The sequence below is a fragment of the Mesoplodon densirostris genome, chromosome 17 (genome assembly GCF_025265405.1).
Source record: "Mesoplodon densirostris isolate mMesDen1 chromosome 17, mMesDen1 primary haplotype, whole genome shotgun sequence".
NCBI classification, from domain to species: Eukaryota; Metazoa; Chordata; class Mammalia; order Artiodactyla; family Ziphiidae; genus Mesoplodon; species Mesoplodon densirostris.
Genome location: NC_082677.1, coordinates 15,097,754 through 15,117,510, shown reverse-complemented (window position 1 = coordinate 15,117,510; position 19,757 = coordinate 15,097,754). Strand labels below are relative to the sequence as shown.

The window sequence follows — 19,757 nt, the reverse complement described above, 5'->3', positions numbered from 1 at the left end:
GAGAATATGATGAACGCTGTGGATCCTCTCCCCCTAACGCTGCACAGTAGGGTCTGTTCTGCGCCTCATCTTACTGGCCCCATCAGCAGTATTTTGCACAGTTGATAGCTCCCTCCACTCTCAGTCCTCGGGTCAGGGCCGCGTCCCCAGCGCCACCCCCTTGCTGACCTCAGTTGACTCCACCTCTGGGATGGGGCCAGAATCGCCGAGGCGGGGAGGAGTCGCCTGGAGACAGCGGGCTCGGCCGCGGGCGAGACCGGAACACAGTTAGCGGCCCCTGTTGTCCGCCGGCACACGAAGCGGGAGGAGCGCGTCGGGCTGGGGAACGGAAGCGGGAGCGGGGGGCGTGTTTGTCGGAGGACGCGTCGTCGCCCCTGTGTGCCCAATTTTGTTTGTTTCTCCGCGATGTTTCCGAGGGTCTCGGCTCTCCTCCCTCTTCGCCCCCTTTCCCGCCTCCCTTTGTGCTCCGGAGGCCCAGAGGTATCGGCGGCCGCCGTCGTGCTACTCGCTTCTCCGCGTGGAACTGTCAGGTACCGCGTTGCAGCGCTGTTGGCCCGGCAGGTCTTCAGAAAACCCCTGTCCACGCTCCTGCACATTCAGTTCTTTTTCTCCGGCTTCTTGGAGTCCGTGTTATGATCCGCGGGATCTGAGAAGCCGTCGCTTTAAATCTGAGCAAAGGGAAATCCCAGAAAGATAAAATGGCTTGCCCAAGGTCATGGTGACAGGCCTGGTCCGCTGCCCTGTGCTTTTTCTGCTACATGCCGTGCCTCATCTCTCTTGCCACTTCTCCCCTCATTTTAAACAGGTTCCAGAAAGCGAAGTTGTTTTTATTTTTAATTTTTTTTTGATTTTTTGCCTCCCAAGTCTGTGATGGTTTCATTTTTACCTTCATTACTGAAAACGCTTACCGTGTGCCAGCCCTGGGGTTAAGCCCCGAGTAACACAGTCCTGCCATCGCCGAGCTTAGAGTTCCACCACATAGGCAATTCAAGTATAGTGGAGTAATCGCTGAGATAGTGTAGGTAGCGCAGAGTGCCACAGAATTCATTGAACTGGTAATTGCTGGGTGAGCAAATAGAGACGCCTGACCATTGCAGGAGAGGTTCAGAGTATCCTTTCGGGAAAAGAAGCCTGATAAAATCTAAAGGGGGGGGGGCTTCCCTGGTGGCGCAGTGGTTGAGAGTCCGCCTGCCAATGCAGGGGACACGGGTTCGTGCCCCGGTTCGGGAAGATCCCACATGCCGCGGAGCGGCTGGGCCCGTGAACCATGGCGCTGAGCCTGCGCGTCCGGAGCCTGTGCTCCGCAACGGGAGAGGCCACAACAGTGAGAGGCCCGTGTACCTCAAAAAAAAAAAAAAAAAAAAAATCTAAAGGGGGCCCAAGGGTTGGAGTTAGCCAGGCAAGAAAAAGATTTGCAGCATACTTGGTGTTGGTATTTATTCTCTGAGAACTCTCATGATTATGAAAACTTAATTCTCCTGCGTATATATTCCATGCAGATCAGTTGGGGGCCCTTTTGGTTAAGTACAGCCCTGAAGCAGGTTAGGAGCAGTGGGGATGGGAAGAAGTAGCTGGATGGAAAAGAATTCAGAGGTGAAATTGCTAGGATGTGATATATGATGAGGTAAGGGTAGGGCAGTCAGAGCAAAGATTTCAGCTGGCTGCCTGGGAGGATTAGGGTACATTAATGTTAACAGAAGAATGAGGACCAACTTTGAGAAGGCTTTTAAAATATGTCATAGTTTTTAGAATACAAAAATAGCTACTTATGGTAAGAGGCCCCTTCAGTACAGAAGAGTGAAAAATAGAAAGTCAGTCTGAGAGGCAAGCTCTTGAATGTGGTTTTGGATGTGCTGCATTTGAAGTGCTGATGAGATGCTGTCAGTGGAAACAAGCCCAGGTGGGAGGTTAGGGCTAGAGTTTTATTATTTTAGTGTTATGGAGTTACTTCCTTATACATGATTTTCCTGGTATAAATATAGGTTACTTTCTGTAGTACTAGAGCAGTCTTGGAAGGAAACATTGAAGTATGGGTTATATGTGAGATTCTTTCTCCTGATTGCCACCTTTCTGTTATAATGCCTTTAGTATTAATTTAACTTTCACATGTAAAATAATAGAGCATTTTCCTAAATTCAGTGGTACCACATATTGAATATTATAATGTGTCCGTGTACTGATTTGTTTTTAATAAATTTATTTATTTATTTATGGCTGCGTTATTTATGGCTTTGTTGCTACACGCAGGCTTTCTCTGGTTGCGGCGAGCGGGGGCTACTCTTCGTTGCGGTGCGCAGACTTCTCATTGCCGTGGCTTCTCTTGTTGTGGAGCACAGGCTCTAGGTGCACAGGCTTCAGTAGTTGTGGCTCACGGGCTCAGTAGTTGTGGCACACAGGCTCTAGAGCGCAGGTTCAGTAGTTGTGGTGCATGAGCTTAGTTGCTCTGCGGCATGTGGGATCTTCCCGGACCAGGGCTTGAACCTGTGTCCCCTGCATTGGCAGGCGGATTCTTAACCACTGTGCCACCAGGGAAGTTCCCTGTTTACTGATTATAAGGATATTGGTTAAGCAGTTGGTTTTCATTCTGATTTTTAAGTGTCTGATGTGTTAGCCTCTGACATTTTTATGAGCAGATCAAAGTTTGTTTCAGCGTTTTTGGAAATAGCCATTTCTCTTTTCATTAAAGGGTCCCTCATCTGGCACTACCACTTACTAGCTTTGAGAACTTGAGATACTATTTAACCCAGGGTCTGATGCAGGTTCTTGAGATCAGTTGCACCAGAATCACCTGAGGTCTTGATTAAATTCAGATCTTTGGTCCTGATTCCAAATTTACCAACTGTGAATCTCAGGAATCCATGTTTTAAATAAGCTCCCTAGGTGATTCATATAACCTCTAAAGGTTAAGAACCACTAATTTAACCTTTTTGAGCAGCAGTTTCTTCTATAATATGGGAATAATAAAACCTGTTCTGTAAGACTGTAAGGATTGAATGGAACGTGTAACGTAGCTACTCAGATGTGGGCCTCTGATGGGCAGCATCAGCATTACTTGGGAACTTGTTAGAAATGCAGACTCAGGCTTCCCAGGTGGCGCAGTGGTTGAGAGTCCGCCTGCCGAGGCAGGGGACACGGGTTCGTGCCCCGGTCCGGGAAGATCCCTACATGCCGCGGAGCGGCTGGGCCCGTGAGCCATGGCCGCTGAGCCTGCGCGTCCGGAGCCTGTGCTCCGCAACGGGAGAGGCCACAACGGTGAGAGGCCCGCGTACCGAGGGAAAAAAAAAAAAAAAGAAATGCAGACTCTGAGTTCCTCCCCAAAGCTTCTGAATCAGAATTCCTTGGTGGAACCAAAGAATCTGTGTTTCAGCAAGTCCTTTAGTTAGTTATTATGCATATTAAAGTTTGAGAAACAGTGCTCTAGCCGGTTAGCTTCATGAAACAGGCACCATGAAATTTTTATTTACTAAGGATCATCAATGCCTAGTATAGTGCTCAGCACAGAGTAGATATTCATTATATTTAATAAATGACTTTTTGTACTTTATACCCTCTTACTGAAACTAACACAGTCATTAGTTTTTAAAGTTCTCCAACATTAACTATCAAAAGGTTCTTAATGCCACAAAATAAAGTTAGATATTTGGGTTCCTTAGAATTGGGAAGTCTTTTTTTGCATGAGTTCGAAATAGATGTGATTGTTTGTGTTGTTCTTTTTCACAAATCTAAAGAAGAAAGCAGAATGACAACTCTAGCCACTGAATGTTCTTTTTTTCTGTTCCAGTTTAGCTTAGTTTACAGATAGTGATCAGTTAAATGACATGGAGCTCAATGAGAAAGTTGAATAGATTAGAATCACACCCAGGAATTTGTTTGAAGAAAGTAACCTTTTTTTTTACTGATAGAAATTTCTTTATTTTCGTATTGTTTAATTGTGACTTTTTTTTTTCTTTTTTTTTTTTTTCTTTTTTTTTTTTGCGGTATGCGGGCCTCTCACTGTTGTGGCCTCTCCAGTTGCGGAGCACAGGCTCCGGATGCGCAGGCCCAGCGGCCATGGCTCACGGGCCCAGCCGCTCCGCGGCATATGGGATCCTCCCAGACCGGGGCACGAACCCGTATCCCCTGCATCGGCAGGCGGACTCTTAACCACTGCGCCACCAGGGAGGCCCAATACGTTGAAATTTATTAACCATGTCAGTGTTTCACAACTTTTTTAATGGAACATAGACAATGATATTTGTACCAGACCTTGAGATAAATGGGAGGCGGCAACAGACAGGTGCACCAGCGGCCCTGCTCCTCGCCCAGCCACTTCAAGGACCAGGTGGTCAGTATCTCAGCACACCTGTAACTCATTTGTGCTCACCAGCGGGTCTTAGGCCTTAGTGAGCTCTGAGCTACATGACCTTGGCTAAGTTACTCCTCTGGTTTCCAGTTTCCTTATCTGCAAAATGGGGATAATACCTACCTTTTGGAGTTGATGTGGGTATGAGAAAATGTACATAAAATGTTGCACAAGACTAGGCACATAGTATATGTTCAATAAATGTTAAATTGCTGTCCTTACAGTTGCTGATAACAGTAATATGCAAAAGGGAAGGGTTTAAGTGAAAAAATTTTAAACACATAGAAGCAGCTGTATTATTTTGCAGTGTTTTTTTGTTTTCCTTTTTTTCTTTAATCTTTTCAGGACAAAAAATAATATCCAAAGATATTTTGGCACTAACAGCGTGATCTATTGCAAGAAAGATGAGCAGTCTGTTCCAACCCGTGAGATTTCCAAGGAGACAGAGAGCCAACACAGTGTAAAGGAGAATACGAAAAAAGACCTGGTAAATATTCTTAAGGGAATGAAAGTTGAATTAAGCACAGTAAATGTACAAACAACAAAGCCACCCAACAGAAGACAACTTAAAAGTTTGGAGGCTTCAACTGTCAGACTTCAGAATGCTCCAGAAGATGCCCCCCAAAAGAGGTAAGTTGAATTGCAATTTGAATGTTTTTCTTTGAAAGTAATTTTTGAAACTCGTCTTTTTCTTTTAGGAAAAAAATTTTTTAAATTAGAGTACATTGGAGATACAGAGTTAATGAAGACTAAATATTGGTTTGTAAACACAGAGACTAATAATTAAATGAGAAATACTGTTATTCTGTATTTAAATAAGTGGATATCTGTATGGAGTCTAGAGAGAGGGAAAGAGTAGTGATCTAATTGAGAATTCCACATTCTCTTACATATTCATCACTTATTAACTGCATTTAATTGCTTCTTTAAGCTGTTAATTAACAAATTATTTACATCCTGATTTGAAGGTTGCTTTGTGTCTCTGAAGGACTTCTTTATTTGAAATTTCATTTAAAAAAATTCCAGCTAGGATAGAATTTTGTCATGTTAATTACAGCTGTTTTATATTACTTCCTTTGACCAGTAATTATCAGGGCTCTCAGCTTACGTGGTTTCCTCAAAGTATTGTAATTACTTGTGCTTGTCAAAAGAGTATAATATTTTACTGATTCTAAGTGCAATCGGTGATATTTTAGCATTGTGTTGTAGTTTAAATGGCAGTATTTTGTTTTAGTGATATATAAATAATGATTACACCAGTGACATGGTCAATTCAAGTAATAAGAAATGTGGCTTTAAGATCCCCATCTCTGACTTCTCTTAGCAGAATAAACAGATAGTATAGGTTTCTATTCCCAGAATGACTTAACATTTTAACAACTGCTTGGTTTCTACATTGTATCATATTGTATCTAAACTACCACTGGAAAGCATAATTGGTGGTAGAGAGTAAGCTAATTCAAACAGGAAATGCCCAGGTTAAGTACCTTCTCCTCCTCCTTTTTAGAAACAATATTAAACAAATAAAAAATATATACATACGTAATTAGGTAATACTCAGACACACATTTATAATTACTTATGAAGAGTAAGGTTTTTTTCCCAGCTTCCAGACCTGTTTATGATTCATTTTGCTTTTTATTATAATTATACAGTTTAATTAACTATTAATGAAATGGTTAAAATGAGTTGATTGCTTTGCAAAGACTCAGTAAAGGTAATTTTAAAAGTTGCTTTTTAGGGCTTCCCTCATGGTGCAGTGGTTGAGAGTCCGCCTGCCGATGCAGGGGACGCGGGTTCGTGCCCCGGTCCGGGAAGATCCCACATGCCGCGGAGCGGCTGGGCCCGTGAGCCATGGCCGCTGAGCCTGCGCGTCCGGAGCCTGTGCTCCGCAGCGGGAGAGTCCACAGCAGTGAGAGGCCCGCGTACCGCCAAAAAAAAAAAAAAAAAAAAAAAAAAAAGGTGCTTTCCAATTAGGTATGAATGAGACAAGCATAAAAGTCCAGGAAAATTCTGCCCTCAGACTGCTTTGTAAGCGTTTTAAGTCTTGCGCCATGTTTCCACATTAAAGAAACCAAAACTGGCAATGTTGGAGGATGTACTGTGGGTGTAGTATACATATAAGAGATGTACCAATACCTTGGAACTTCGGTCAGTGGTCCTGTGTTCAAAGAAGAGGCTTTGATCCTCTATCAAAAGATTGGTGAATGAGATACATGTATTTTGAGCTTTTAAAAATGTATCTCTTAATGATTCCCACCCCCCCTCCAGCCGGCTTTGTTTTTAAGGAATCCCAGATGCCGAGGATCCGGTTAGTCATCATCTTTGATTCGTGATGTTCTGTCGTCATTGCCCCGCGCATGGCCCGCTTTTAGCTCGTTGATTTCTATTAGATGTCGAACACCTCCCCCATGTTGATACAGTTACCATGGATGCATAACAATTGCCCCCAAATTCAGCAGCATAAAACAGCCTTTCTTCATGCTCGCGGATTCTGTGGGTCAGCAGTTGGGACGGAGTACAGGAGAGAAGGCTCACCTCTGCTCCGTGATGTCTGGGGGCCTCAGCTGGAAGACTTGGAAGTTTGGGAGCTGGAATCAGCTGTGGGTTTGCTCACTCAGGTCTGACAGGTGATGCTGGCTGTTAGCTGACACCTTAGCCAGGACTGTTACAGAACCACCTATATGCGGCCTGGGCTTCCTCATTGCATGGTGTCTGGGTTCCAAGGCTGAGTGTCCCAAGAGAAAACGAGCCCCTAGGAATTTGTATCGTCTTATGACCTAGCCTTGGAGTCAGACTGGACACCGCCACTCTCACTCCTGTTCCATATTGATTTTTGAAGGGTTCTTGCTTTTTTTTTTTTTGGTAGTACATGGGCCTCTCACTGCTGCAACTGCTGAAGAACCATCACAGCAACTGCTGGAGAACCATCTTCACAAAGATATGGTGGCATTGAAAGGAATGCAGTAGTCTAATGTTAAAACTGAACTACCTTGAGTCAGTAGTTCACACAGTCACTGACAGACGTGGCTGATATTTCCCTATGGTACTCCAGGGTGCCTTAGGGCACAGTTTGGGAACCAGGGTCCTGGTCTACATTGAGCTCCCCGTGAGAGGCCCTGGGACCACACCTTTAAGTTTCCTAGAATTCTTGTTGCCTGAAGGGCACCCTAAGGCACCATCTTAAATCTTTCTAAGATCTTAACAGAGGGTTTTACAGTCATGCCCATGGCTTTATCTTTAGACGGTTTTCCTAATGCTGCCCTGGATTTGATCTCTGTACAGAAGCCATTTCTAAATTTTAGCATCATTTGCTATCTGGGGGCGCTGAGAATGAGAAATGTTTTATTTTTGATCCCAGCAGGTCTTGGCTCCTTTATGTGGGACAGTCCTTTCTTCTCTCTCCTCTCCCATTTTACCATTGGCCACTAAGAAGGCAGGAGGCACCTTCAGTATTCTGTCTGGAAGTCTCCTTGCTAGGTCGTCCAATTCACTGAGCATCTCTCTCATTTGCCCTATTACTTCAAGTAATAATGTCGCTAAACAAAGGCCCCCTTTCCTCCAGCTTCCAGTAATGCTGATTTTCCTATAGTCCTCACACCGGCCGCCAGGCTCTAACAGTCTCTTTGAGGCCCTAAGCTTTCTCTGACACTTGCCTCAGGATCTCTCCAGTTTCCCCCCTCTGCCAGTACCCAAAACTCTCCCGTACATTTTAGGTTTTTTTGTTTTTGTTTTATAACAGCAGCACCCAAGCTCCAGGCTCCAAAATCTGTTCCAGTTATCTATAGCTGCATAACAAACCATCCCAAGGCTTACTGGCAGCATCTCTCTGCAGTTTGGGCAAAGAGCTGCAGACAGTTGTGTCTGCTCCACTCAGCGTCAGCAAGGGCAGCTTCAAAGCTGGCATCTGGAATTCTCTGAAAGCTTGCCCACATACAGTACATTCCAGTGCTTGATGCTGGCTATTGGCTGAGACCATCTTTGGGGCTCTTGGCCAGAACACTTACCCAGGGCCTCTCCAAGTGGCTTGGGCTTCTTCACAACCTGAGAGCTGGGGTCCATGGATACACGTCTCAGGAGAGGTCCCAACAAAAGTCGTGTCCCATTATGTGGCCTAGCCTCACAAGTCACAGGGCTCTGTTCATTGAGGCAGTCACGACGTCTTCCCTGGCTTCAGGGGGAGGGGAAATTGCCTCTCTAGATGGGCAAGGTTTTGGAAGAGCTTGTGGGACCAGAAACACTGCTGTCTGTTTTATGAAAACATCTGCCACAGCCGTGAACCTGATTACTGTAGTTGTCAGCTGTATCGAAGGCAACATTATCACGATAAAACTGACCCCCTGAATAACTGATTGCATCTGGATTGGGCGAACTCTAGGTACCTTATGGTTCAGTGTACTTAGGGCTTCCCTGAGTGCAGTTACTCTGGTAACTGCATGTCCTTTGTAGGGACCACAGATACTCTGCCTGTGGCCTTGTTACAAGAGATACTGGTTCCTGTGGGGCACTAAGCTCCCGCACCTGCGCGATGTGGGCCTCCTATCCTAACTCCTGGATGGCTGTGTGACGTGTCACCCCCGAGTGCTGCAGGGACTCCCCGAGAGGGGCACCTGAGGCTGCCCTGCCAGCCTGCTGTGGTTCTGCCCTTTACCTTTCTGAGTAGTCCGGGCCGGGCATGTCAGTGGTCGTCTTGTGAGTCTGCATGTATTGTGAAACCTTACAAGACCCCTGGTGGGTGCAGTGATAACCATAGTTTCTAGCTCCTCCTTTAAGTAACATTCTCTTAACCAAGCAGCTACCTGCTCTGATTTCAGCTACCTACTCATTAAGGTCCCCTTTCCTCCAGCTTCCAGTAACACTGATTTTCCTACAGCCCTCACTCTCAGCTTCCTTGAGCGTTTCCAGGCTCTGACAGTCTCTTTGAGGCCCAGCTTCAGGGATGTGGGAACTTCGATTTGCATGTTAGACATCATTTCCCAAGATAGAAAGCCAGGTATAGTAAAACAATAGTCTGGATCCCACTCATTGAGATGGCAGTTTTCAGTGATGTAAAAACTGTAAATAACTTTTTATATCTGGCATATTTTTCTCCTAACTTACCCTAATTTACTGAAGAACAGCTTTTTTTTTTTTTTTTTTTTTTTAGCTTATGGAACGTTTCACACATAAAGTAAACAAAATCGTATGATGTTTTGATAATTATCAGATCTTGCCATTCTTGTCACCTATACCTTCACCCACTTTCCATCTCCCACGTGATGATTTTATGTTTTTTTTTTTCGAGGTAAAATTTACATAAAGTGTACAAATCTTAGCTGTAGGAGTTTGGCAAACTGATGTGCCCATGTAACCCACACACTTTCCAAGATGCAGAGCATTTCCCATCTTCACCTTCCCCATCAGTAACCTTCTGTCCTGAGGCAGCCACTGTTCTGATTTTTTTCACCTTAATTTGGCCTCTTCTAGAACTTGATATAAGTGGAATCATACCATATATACTTTTTCTAATCCAGCTTCTTTCATTCGGTTTCATACATGTTGTGGAGTGAGCAGAGTACTGTTCCATTGCATGGATATATCACTGTTTATCTGTTCTGATGATAGACCTTTGGGTTGTTTCCAATTTGAGGATATTACCATTAAAGCTTGTATAAACAGGTTTAACCACTTTTATATCTGCTTGCAGTCTGTATTGTTTTTGAAATAAAACGGCATCTAACTTAAAAATCCACTAATTTATCACTTTCGGGGCTGATCCCTCATTCCTCCACCTTAATCTATTGCTCTGAGTTAGTATTGTGCTTCATGAAGGATCCATGAACTTTAACTTTCAATATTGTATTTATATATAACCGATACCTAATTTATATAAAACCGATACCTAATATTCAAGAATTCTTCTTTTAAAAAAAATTTTAGTGAAGTGTAGTTGATTTACAATGCTGTGTTAAGAATTCTTGATTTTGTCAGAAATTGAATTGAATGATACTTTTTTTTCTTTTTGCGGTACGCGGGCCTCTCACTGTTGTGGCCTCTCCCATTGTGGAGCACAGGCTCCGGACGCGCAGGCTCAGCGGCCCTGGCTCACGGGTCCAGCCACTCCGCGGCATGTGGGATCTTCCCAGACCGGGGCACGAACCCATGTCCCCTGCATCGGCAAGCGGACTCTCAACCACTGCGCCACCAGGGAAGCCCGAATGATACCTTTTGAAGGACAAGAAGTTTTCTCCCAAGAAATCATTTGACTTTCCACTGAAGTAATGCCTCTTTTCTCTCATTTGTCTTCCATGTTCTCTTCCAGAAGTGAGTCCCTGAGCCCGGAGTTGGTGGCGGCTGCCTCCGCGGTTGCAGACTCTCTCCCTTTTGACAAGCAGATGACCAAGTCGGAGCTGCTCAAGCAGCTCCAGCAGCACGAGGAAGACTCGAGGGCACAGAAGGATGGAGAGAGACGTAAAATTAGGTTGGTGAATCAAATAGCTGTGTCAGTGATGCTGATACATCAAAATAGGCTGGCTTCATGTGAGTGCTGAGTTATATTACATAATATATTCACTTACATATAAAATGTGCCTCATAAGTATTAGCAGTTTGATTTTTTTTAAAACTCGTGTGTAAAGTAAGATTTCAGTTTTAAAAGACCAATTGAATGATTAAACTTCTCTTGAGAAGTTACATAATTTCTTGTCCCTGAAAAAGAAGTGGTAAATTCAGTAATGTTATTTAAAATAAAGAAATAAATAATAAAATAAGACAATTTCTCTGAGAAGTTTTTTTTTTAGTTAAATAATATGCTGGTTTTATGCACAATATGATCACGCATTTTATTTGTCTTTGAACAAATGCAAAGCAATAAATAAATATGGCTAAATCTCAACTTTAATATAGGTTTTTAATCTAGGTGCTAGGTATACAGATATTGACATCTACTTGTCTGGATGTTTGACAGTTTTTCATGAGGGACACTTTTAATTATGTATTTTTTTTTGCGGTATGTGGGCCTCTCACTGTTGTGGCCTCTCCCGTTGCGGAGCACAGGCTCCGGACGCGCAGGCTCAGCGGCCATGGCTCACGGACCCAGCCGCTCCGCGGCATGTGGGATCTTCCCGGACCGGGGCACAAACCCGTGTCCCCTGCATCGGCAGGCGGACTCTCAACCACTGCGCCACCAGGGAAGCCCTTAATTATGTTTTTTTGTTTTTTTTTTTTTTTTTTTTTTGCTGTACGCGGGCCTCTCACTGCTGTGGCCTCTCCCGTTGCGGAGCACAGGCTCCGGACACACAGGCTCCGCGGCCATGGCTCGCGGGCCCGGCCGCTCCGCGGCATGTGGGATCTTCCGGGATCGGGGCACGAACCCGTGTCCCCTGCATCGGCAGGCGGACTCTCAACCACTGCGCCACCAGGGAAGCCCCTTAATTATGTTTTAAATGAACATTTCTGAAGAATATCTTTAAAAGAGAGAAAGCCACATCAATCTTAGTGGTCTGTGGTGTTAATAGGCAACATATAATTTTTTATTTAAACATGACTTTTTGTTCAGTATTAGTGCATAGAAGTGAAGTAAGAATTAAGTGATATGAATCTCATGTTTAAGAAAGTTTATTACTCTTCTGTAGCTAAAATTTCTAACACACTTGACCTTTTTCTTATTTCAGTTTCACTGACATCATATCAGATATGAAAGTTGCCAGATCTGCCACAGCGAGAGTCAGCACAAGACCAGTGCATCAGATTCAGTTTGATGAAGGGACTGATGATTTTGTTGGCCAAGAGAAGCCTGCTGATCTGAGAAGAAGGTATTCAGGCTCTGCAGTCTGTTTGGTTTTGTTTGTTAAACTGTAGATTTACTTTGTTGCTGTTGGGCGTCTGAGCATCATGAATGCATTTATATCTGCCTCCTTACTCTCCACGTCCCATTTCCTAGAGAGGGAGAGATGTACTGGGTTTTGCAGCCCTACATTTTTCTATCTTGTAAATCAGAATGGGCCCTGCCTCACAGTTACCCACGGTGAATAAAGGTCTCCTGATTTAGAGTACGTGGAGCTGACTGAAGTGAACAAATGAACGTTTTGCGAGGAACACTTTTTCATTCTGATGTGTGCCTAACAGTGTATATTCATGTACTCTCTATATCTCTCTATATAATCATCTTTCTTCATACCTTAGAGAAATAATCCACCATCAGAAAAAGAAAGAAGATCCATTATAATACCTTAAAGTAGTAGATTATTTGTGGCAATCTGAATTTGGTAATTTGCAGTTCTTAAAGATGCTAAGCCATGCCTTACATAGTTTTTTTGTTGTTTTTTTTATACATTTATTTATTTATTTTTGGCTGCGTTGGGTCTTTGTTGTTGCATGTGGGCTTTCTGTAGTTGTGGTGAGCTGGGGCAACTTTTCGTTGCGGTGCACGGGCTTCTCACTGCAGTGGCTTCTTGTTGCAGAGCACAGGCTCTAGGCGCGCGGGCTTCAGTAATTGTGGCACACGGGCTCAGTAGTTGTGGCCTGCGGGCTCTAGAGTGCGGGCTCAGTAGTTGTGGCACATGGGCTTAGTTGCTCCGCGGCATGTGGGATCTTCCCTGACCAGGGCTTGAACCCGTGTCCCCTGCATTGGCAGGCGGATTCTTAACCACCACGCCACCAGGGAAGTCCTAGGCAGCTTTTTAATGCAGTCATTTTATGCACATAAACCCCCTCCCTACTTTTTCAGCTTCTTCCTCACCACCTTCTAATTTTCTTTTTTTTTTTTTTTTGCGGTATGTGGGCCTCTCACTGTTGCGGCCTCTCCCGTTGCGGAGCACAGGCTCCGGACACGCAGGCTCAACGGCCATGGCTCACGGGCCAAGCCGCCCCGCGGCATGTGGGATCCTCCCAGACCGGGGCACGAACCCGTGTCCCCTGCATCGGCAGGCGGACTCTCAACCACTGCGCCACCAGGGAAGCCCCGCCTTCTAATTTTTGATGACAGCTCGAATCATTAAAAATCAATCAATGATATAGCATTCTGATGTAGTTGCATGGCATCATTTCAAAGAAGACTGATTTAAAGAAGACTAAAATTAAATATTTTGGGTCAATATTTTTTGGTTTGTTTTTTGTTTTTTTTTTAACAAATTTAATGCCTCTTCTATCTTATTTATTTATTTACTTTTGGCTGCATTGGGTCTTCATTGCTGCACATGGGCTTTCTCTAGTTGCGGCAAGCGGGGGCTACTCTTTGTTGCGGTGCGTGGGCTTCTCATTGCGGTGGCTTCTCTTGTTGCAGAGCCCGGGCTCTAGGCGCACAGGCTTCAGTAGTTGTGGCATGCAGGCTCAGTAGTTGTGGCTTGTGGGCTCTAGAGCGCAGGCTCAGTAGTTGTGGCTCAGGGGCTTAGCTGCTCCACAGCATGTGCGATCTTCCCAGGCCAGGGATGGAACCTGTGTCCCCTGCATTGGCAGGCGGATTCTTAACCACTGTGCCACCAGGGAAGTCCCAGGGCAATATTTAATAAGTTAAACTCCAAGTACACATTCTACTTTATTCAATGTCATAGATATAAATATCACTTTAAATTAGTAATTCAAATAATCTTCCAAAGTCACTATAACCCCTGAACTTCCTTTGTTAACTGCTGACCATCTTTTCCAATCTTCCTATACACATTAATAATCTAATACCCAGAAGGAGCTAACTCAGGTTGCTGAGGTTACACATAGAACAAAACCCATGGAATACACAACACACAGAAGACATTCTGTAAGCACATCCTGCTATGAAGTTCAGTTAGTGTTTGTCAGACCACGCTAAATATTTGGTTCCCCTCCCCAACTATCACTTCATAGGCTTGAAGGAGAGAAAGAACAGAAACTTTATGTAAATAAAGACAGCTTTCTATTATAAAATAACTGTGGGGCTTCCCTCATGGTGGAGTGGTTGAGAATCCACCTGCCAATGCAGGGGGCACGGGTTCGAGCCCTGGTCCGGGAAGACCCCACATGCCACGGAGCAACTAAGCCTGTGAATCACAACTACTGAGCCTGCGCTCTAGAGACCGTGTGCCACAACTACTGAAGCCCGCACGCCTAGAGCCCGTGCTTGTCAACAAGAGAAGCCACCACAATGACAAGCCTGCACACCTCAACGAAGACTGGCCCCCGCTCACTGCAACTAGAGAAAGCCCACGTGCAGCAATGAAGACCCAATGCAGCCAAAAGTAAATAAATAAAATGAATAAATTTATTTAAAAAAAAAAGAATCCACCTGCCAATGCAGGGGACACGGGTTCGAGCCCTGGTCCGGGAAGATCCCACATGCTGTGGAGCAGCTAAGCCCGTGCGCCACAGCTGCTGAGCCCGTGTGCCACAACTACTGAAGCCCGTGCGCCTAGAGCCCATGCTCTGTAACAAAGAGAAACCACCGTAATGAGAAGCCTGCGTGCCGCAAGGAAGGTAGCCCCCCCTCGCCACAGCTAGAGAAAGCCTACATGCAGCAATGAAGACCCAAAGCAGCTAAAAATAAGTAAATAAGTAAATAATTTTTTTTAAAAAGCTGCCTAAAGGACTCTAGAATAAGGGGAAGCTATGGTGAGATACCAAGTTGTTCACCTGCTCTGACTTGGGAGAGCCTGAGACATTCCAGGCCTGGACTGATTCCGTCAGTTAGAGATGGAGAGGTGTGAGTCCAAAGCACTGGCTTTGGAGTCACGCTGGCCTGCACTGTGCATCTGACTAAACTTTCATAGCCCCATCAGTCTGCTTCCCTATTTGTGAAATGCTGGAAGTGAAGCCTGCTTAAATGGCTTTCTTGAGGGATAGAAATGTGTGAACAATATATAGTAGATGCACAGCGAATATTCTTTCCCTTCCCTTCCGTTCTCTTTAGTACATTCCTCTTATAAAATTCCATACTTTGGTGAATCATTCCCTCTTGACTGTACTTTAATCCATCATCCTGTTTACCTGACACGTCGTTGAGGTTGAGGGAATGTGGGGTGGGGAGAAGAGGGCAAGGCCACTGAGGGTAGTTCTGTAGCCTTTGTTTACAAATACTTGGGGACCTGCTAGAGGAAAACTGTATGATTTGAGATCACCTTATCTAATTTTAATGCAGTATTTTCAGTTAGTTTCATTTAGTAGAAAAAAGTAATTTGATCCAGAAAAGAATTCAAAATTATTTTAAAAACAAACCTTCTAGTTTATAAACTAGTGTTTAATATGCCAGTAAATTTATTCAAGTAAGAACGTGAATTGATACACATTCTTGTTGTATGTGCTTATGTTGCTGTGCTTCCCATAAAACAGTTGATTAAAACATACAAGGAAAAGTTACCTGTTAACTCTCTGACATTAATTTCAAGTTAATTAAATAGCTATGTAAAGAAAGTTAAACATTATTTTAAAATTACAGAATGATCGCTTTGTAAGTGGGAATGTTTTGATTTTTCTGTACAATCTTTTTTTTTTTTTTTTTTTTTGTGGTACGCGGGCCTCTCACTGTTGTGGCCTCTCCCATTGCGGAGCACGGGGTCCAGATGCGCAGGCTCAGCGGCCATGGCTCACGGGCCCAGCCGCTCCGCGGCATGTGGGATCTTCCCGGACCGGGGCACGAACCCGTGTCCCCTACATCGGCAGGCAGACTCTCAACCACTGCGCCACCAGGGAAGCCCCTGTGCAATCTTTTATAATTATAATTTTAATTAAGCAGGCAGTGTTTTTTACCCGTAAACTAAGACAAATGTTGACTTCAACAACTTCTAACTTAGCATATTTTAATAGCTTTCCACAATGTCAGGTTTTCTAAAACCTTAATATGAAATGGATCAAATAAAAATTGTGGCAAATTAAGCTGATCTTTTCAATTAGGTATTTTGGTAGTTAAATTGTTGTAACTTCTTTGTTGTATTATGATGCAAAAATTCAGGTGAACTTGTTCCTGTTTTTAGTTATCAGTCCTAAAGATGTGGCAATTTAGTTAAAATGTCTGGTGTGGGGCAACAGAATTATTTTTAATTTTTACATTGAATATTTCATATAAAATTTTCTTCTCATAAACAATTTTTTGTTGACTGTGTATAAACTATTCATTAAAATAATTTTTTTCTTTTTCAGTTTTAGGAAAAATATATTCAAGGGGAAGAGGCTTAATATTTTTGAGCTTAAGGCAGTTACTGAAGAAGCACCTGAAACAGGTTTGTTAAGAAAAATAACACTATTTCTCAGGTGTAGAAACATTCCATCTTTGAAAAATGTCCTTCATGTTTTGATTGCATAATAATCAGGTATTTTAATATTCCATCCTGTCATTGACCTGGATCTTGCTTATTGATGTAGTTGTTGACATTGTTAGTGTTGGTCAGATTTCTCCCTTGAAATGCTGCAGCCCATGATGCAATGGGAGGTAAGTACCATCAACCGCATGAATCCAGATCTATAGATTGGCTGCTAATTTGGGTTAGACCGTTAATGATCACCTACTATTTGCCACATGCCTTTGTACTATTAGGTAAAGATAAATTGTGGTGTCTGCCCTTAGGCAGCTTACTATCTAGACGAGGAGATAGCACTTATCGATGCTAATTTATTGAAGTGATTTAGAGATTATTTAGGAGATGGGAAGGAGAGCATTCAGGGAATATATTTAGCAGACTTGTAGTGTTTTTTTCTTAACACACAGTTAGTGTTTGTTCTCTGTTCTTCCCCCTTTCTCCTTTCGGCAAGAAGTCAGATCCTTCACAGTCACCATTTTAAGCCTAATTAAAAGAGAAATAAGTGTCCTCTTGCTTGACATTAAATTTGTTTTACTGATAACTTAAATGAAGAAACTATACAAATGGTCTTAGCTTATAAGTGACGTTCATTTCTAAGGATTATCAGTTAACTTTTTGGACCTTGGTAGAAATAATCTTATTTTTGATATTTAAGTTTCTAGGCCATCTTCCAGTGGCTCATTTAATCTTCCAGTTACTTATTAAAACATCTGATTTTCCCACTATTCAATAAACTCCTTGATATTAGGGGCTGGGTCTCATTGATTTTTGTACACCCAATAGCCCCTAGCCAAGTGGCTTACAAATAATAGGAATCCGTTATCTTAAATCTTAAATCCTTTTTTAAACAAATTGAGCTATAAAATAAATATCCATGGAGGAAAGGCATTAATTCAGTCACTGTTCATTTAAGCTGAAGATGAAGCTAAGAGAACAACCCACCCTTCTTGTACTGTGACAACTGCATTCTGTCCTCTATGATTGAGGAAAAGGAAATGCAAAATGCACAGGTGTGGAGAATGGATCACCTCTCCCCTGTTGAAGTGGCAACTCTTTTTTTTGGGGGGGGGTGGCGCACCACCCAGCTTGCGGGGATCTTAGTTCCCGGACCAGGGATTGAACCTTGGCCACTGCCATGAATCTTAACCACTGGACCACCAGGGAATTCCTGAAGTGGCAACTCTTAAGCTTGCCCCAGAAAGGGAATTTTTTGTCAGGGCAGCTGCTATGGTCCACCTAATGAACAGCGAGAAGAAGTGCTTGGGTTCTTGAAGGAGCCAGCTTGCTTTTTTTAAAAAATAAATTTATTTATTTATTTTTGGCTGCTTTGGGTCTTTGTTTCTGCGCATGGGTTTCTCTAGTTGCAGCAAGCGGTGGCTATTTTTCATTGTAGTGCACAGGCTTCTCACTGCAGTGGCTTCTCTTGTTGCGGAGCACGGATTCTAGGTGTGCGTGCTTAAGTAGTTGTGGCGTGTGGCCTCAGCAGTTGTGGCTCGCAAGCTCTAGACTGCAGGCTCAGTAGCTGTGGCACATGGGCTTAGTTGCTCCACGGCATGTGGGATCTTCCTGGACTAGGGCTTGAACCCATGTCCCCTGCATTGGCCGGCAGATTCTTAACCACTGTGCCACCAGGGAAGCCCCCAGCTTGCTTTTTTTAAGCAGAAATCTTATTCCTAAAACTGAAATTAGCTGGCAAGGAGGTACTGAAGTTATATGTATTTTATAAAACAATATAAAATGATTATGTTCTAATAAGGAAAATAATGCACAGGTTTATATAAATTTACTCTATTGAAGGTACTGTTTTAATAAGTATACTTGCATGAATCTGAAGACTGTCCTTTGTTTCCAAATACAAGAATAGAAACAATGTGCAAACTTAAATTTAGTGTTTTTTCACTGTTGTTTCCCTACTGTGTAAAATAATGCCTGACATGTAGCTGGCATTCAGTAATTATTTATTGACTGAATGAATGAGTTCTTCCATCTCATGAGTCCCACATTTCGCTCCCCCCTAAATTCTTACCACTGCTGCAAAGGGTATTGTCTTAGATCCGACTGCTTATCCTGGAGTAAACAACAGCGGAGAGGCAGTTTAGCTTAACAGAAAGAGTTTTGGTATTGTGTAGATCTTGATTATTCAAATTCAGATTCTGGTATACTAACCTGTCTGAGTCTCCCTTTTCCCACCTATACGTACATCTCAAGGATTAAATGAGGTAATATAATTAGTGTCAGGTACAGTGCCTGGAAAGAGTTGCAGCTCTTAATAAAAATGACGATGGTGATGATGATCATGGAAAAGACATAAGTTGATCATTGCCCACTGAATAAATTTAAAAGTTGTAACCATGATAATTAAGTTATTTTCTGTTATGATTACTTTAAATGTGGCTAATTAGCCTAACTGCTGGGATTTTTTCTCTGTATCAGATGTTCAAGACCAACATACTTCATAACCAGCAGTCAGTGTGTGGTCAGGCATGGTCATACATGAACTTCCATGTACAGGTCTTTGTTTGGACATGTTTTCTTTTGGGTAAATACCTAGGAGTAAAATGGTTGTATGATAACTATATTCTTTCTTTCCTTCTCTCTCTCTCTCCCCTTCTCTCTCTCTCTCCCCCTCCCTCCCTCCCTCTCTTTCTTTCTCTCTCTCTCTCTCTCTCTTTCGTCTTCGTTGCTGCGTGCAGGCTTTCTCTAGTTGTGGCGAGCAGAGGCCACTCTCGGTTGTGGTGCGTGGGCTTCTCACTGCAGTGGCTTCTCTTGTTGTGGAGCACAGGCTCTAGGCATGCGGGCTTCAGTAGTTGTGGCACATGGGCTTAGTTGCTCCGTGGCATGTGGGATCTTCCCGGACCAGGGATCAAACCCGTGTCCCCTGCATTGGCAGGCGGATTCTTAACTACTGTGCCACCAGAGAAGCCCTGATGATAACATTTTAAAGAAGAAAGATATTTACATGGAATTGTGTGTAATTTGGATGTTTTTATTCTACAGAGGCAGTACCTTCTCTTTGGGATGTAGAATTTGCTAAGCAGTTAGTGGCAGTCAATGAACAACCCTTTCAGAATGGTTTTGAAGAGATGATCCAGTTGACAAAAGAGGGGAAATTGTGGGCGTTCCCAATTAACAATGAAGCAGGTAAGTCTTAATGCCATAGGTTTATAAAACTC

At 43.4% G+C, this 19,757-nt stretch overlaps 1 protein-coding gene across 2 annotated transcripts in view; it reads left to right on the top strand.

Moving 5' to 3' along the window:
• Positions 1-279: 279 nt before the first annotated feature.
• The window catches only part of MRPS31 (mitochondrial ribosomal protein S31), a 30,039-nt gene continuing 10,561 nt past the window's right edge, over positions 280-19,757 (top strand). Inside the window, exons 1-6 of one of the 2 annotated variants that reach the window (XM_060079882.1) lie at positions 280-530; positions 4,688-4,972; positions 10,647-10,802; positions 11,995-12,135; positions 16,427-16,506; positions 19,582-19,725. In XM_060079882.1, the coding sequence (XP_059935865.1) occupies positions 406-530; positions 4,688-4,972; positions 10,647-10,802; positions 11,995-12,135; positions 16,427-16,506; positions 19,582-19,725 (931 nt within the window). In that variant the 5' untranslated portion in view covers positions 280-405. Of the gene's footprint in view, positions 531-4,687; positions 4,973-10,643; positions 10,803-11,994; positions 12,136-16,426; positions 16,507-19,581; positions 19,726-19,757 lie in introns of both variants that reach the window. The other variant, XM_060079881.1, reaches the window with a different exon arrangement.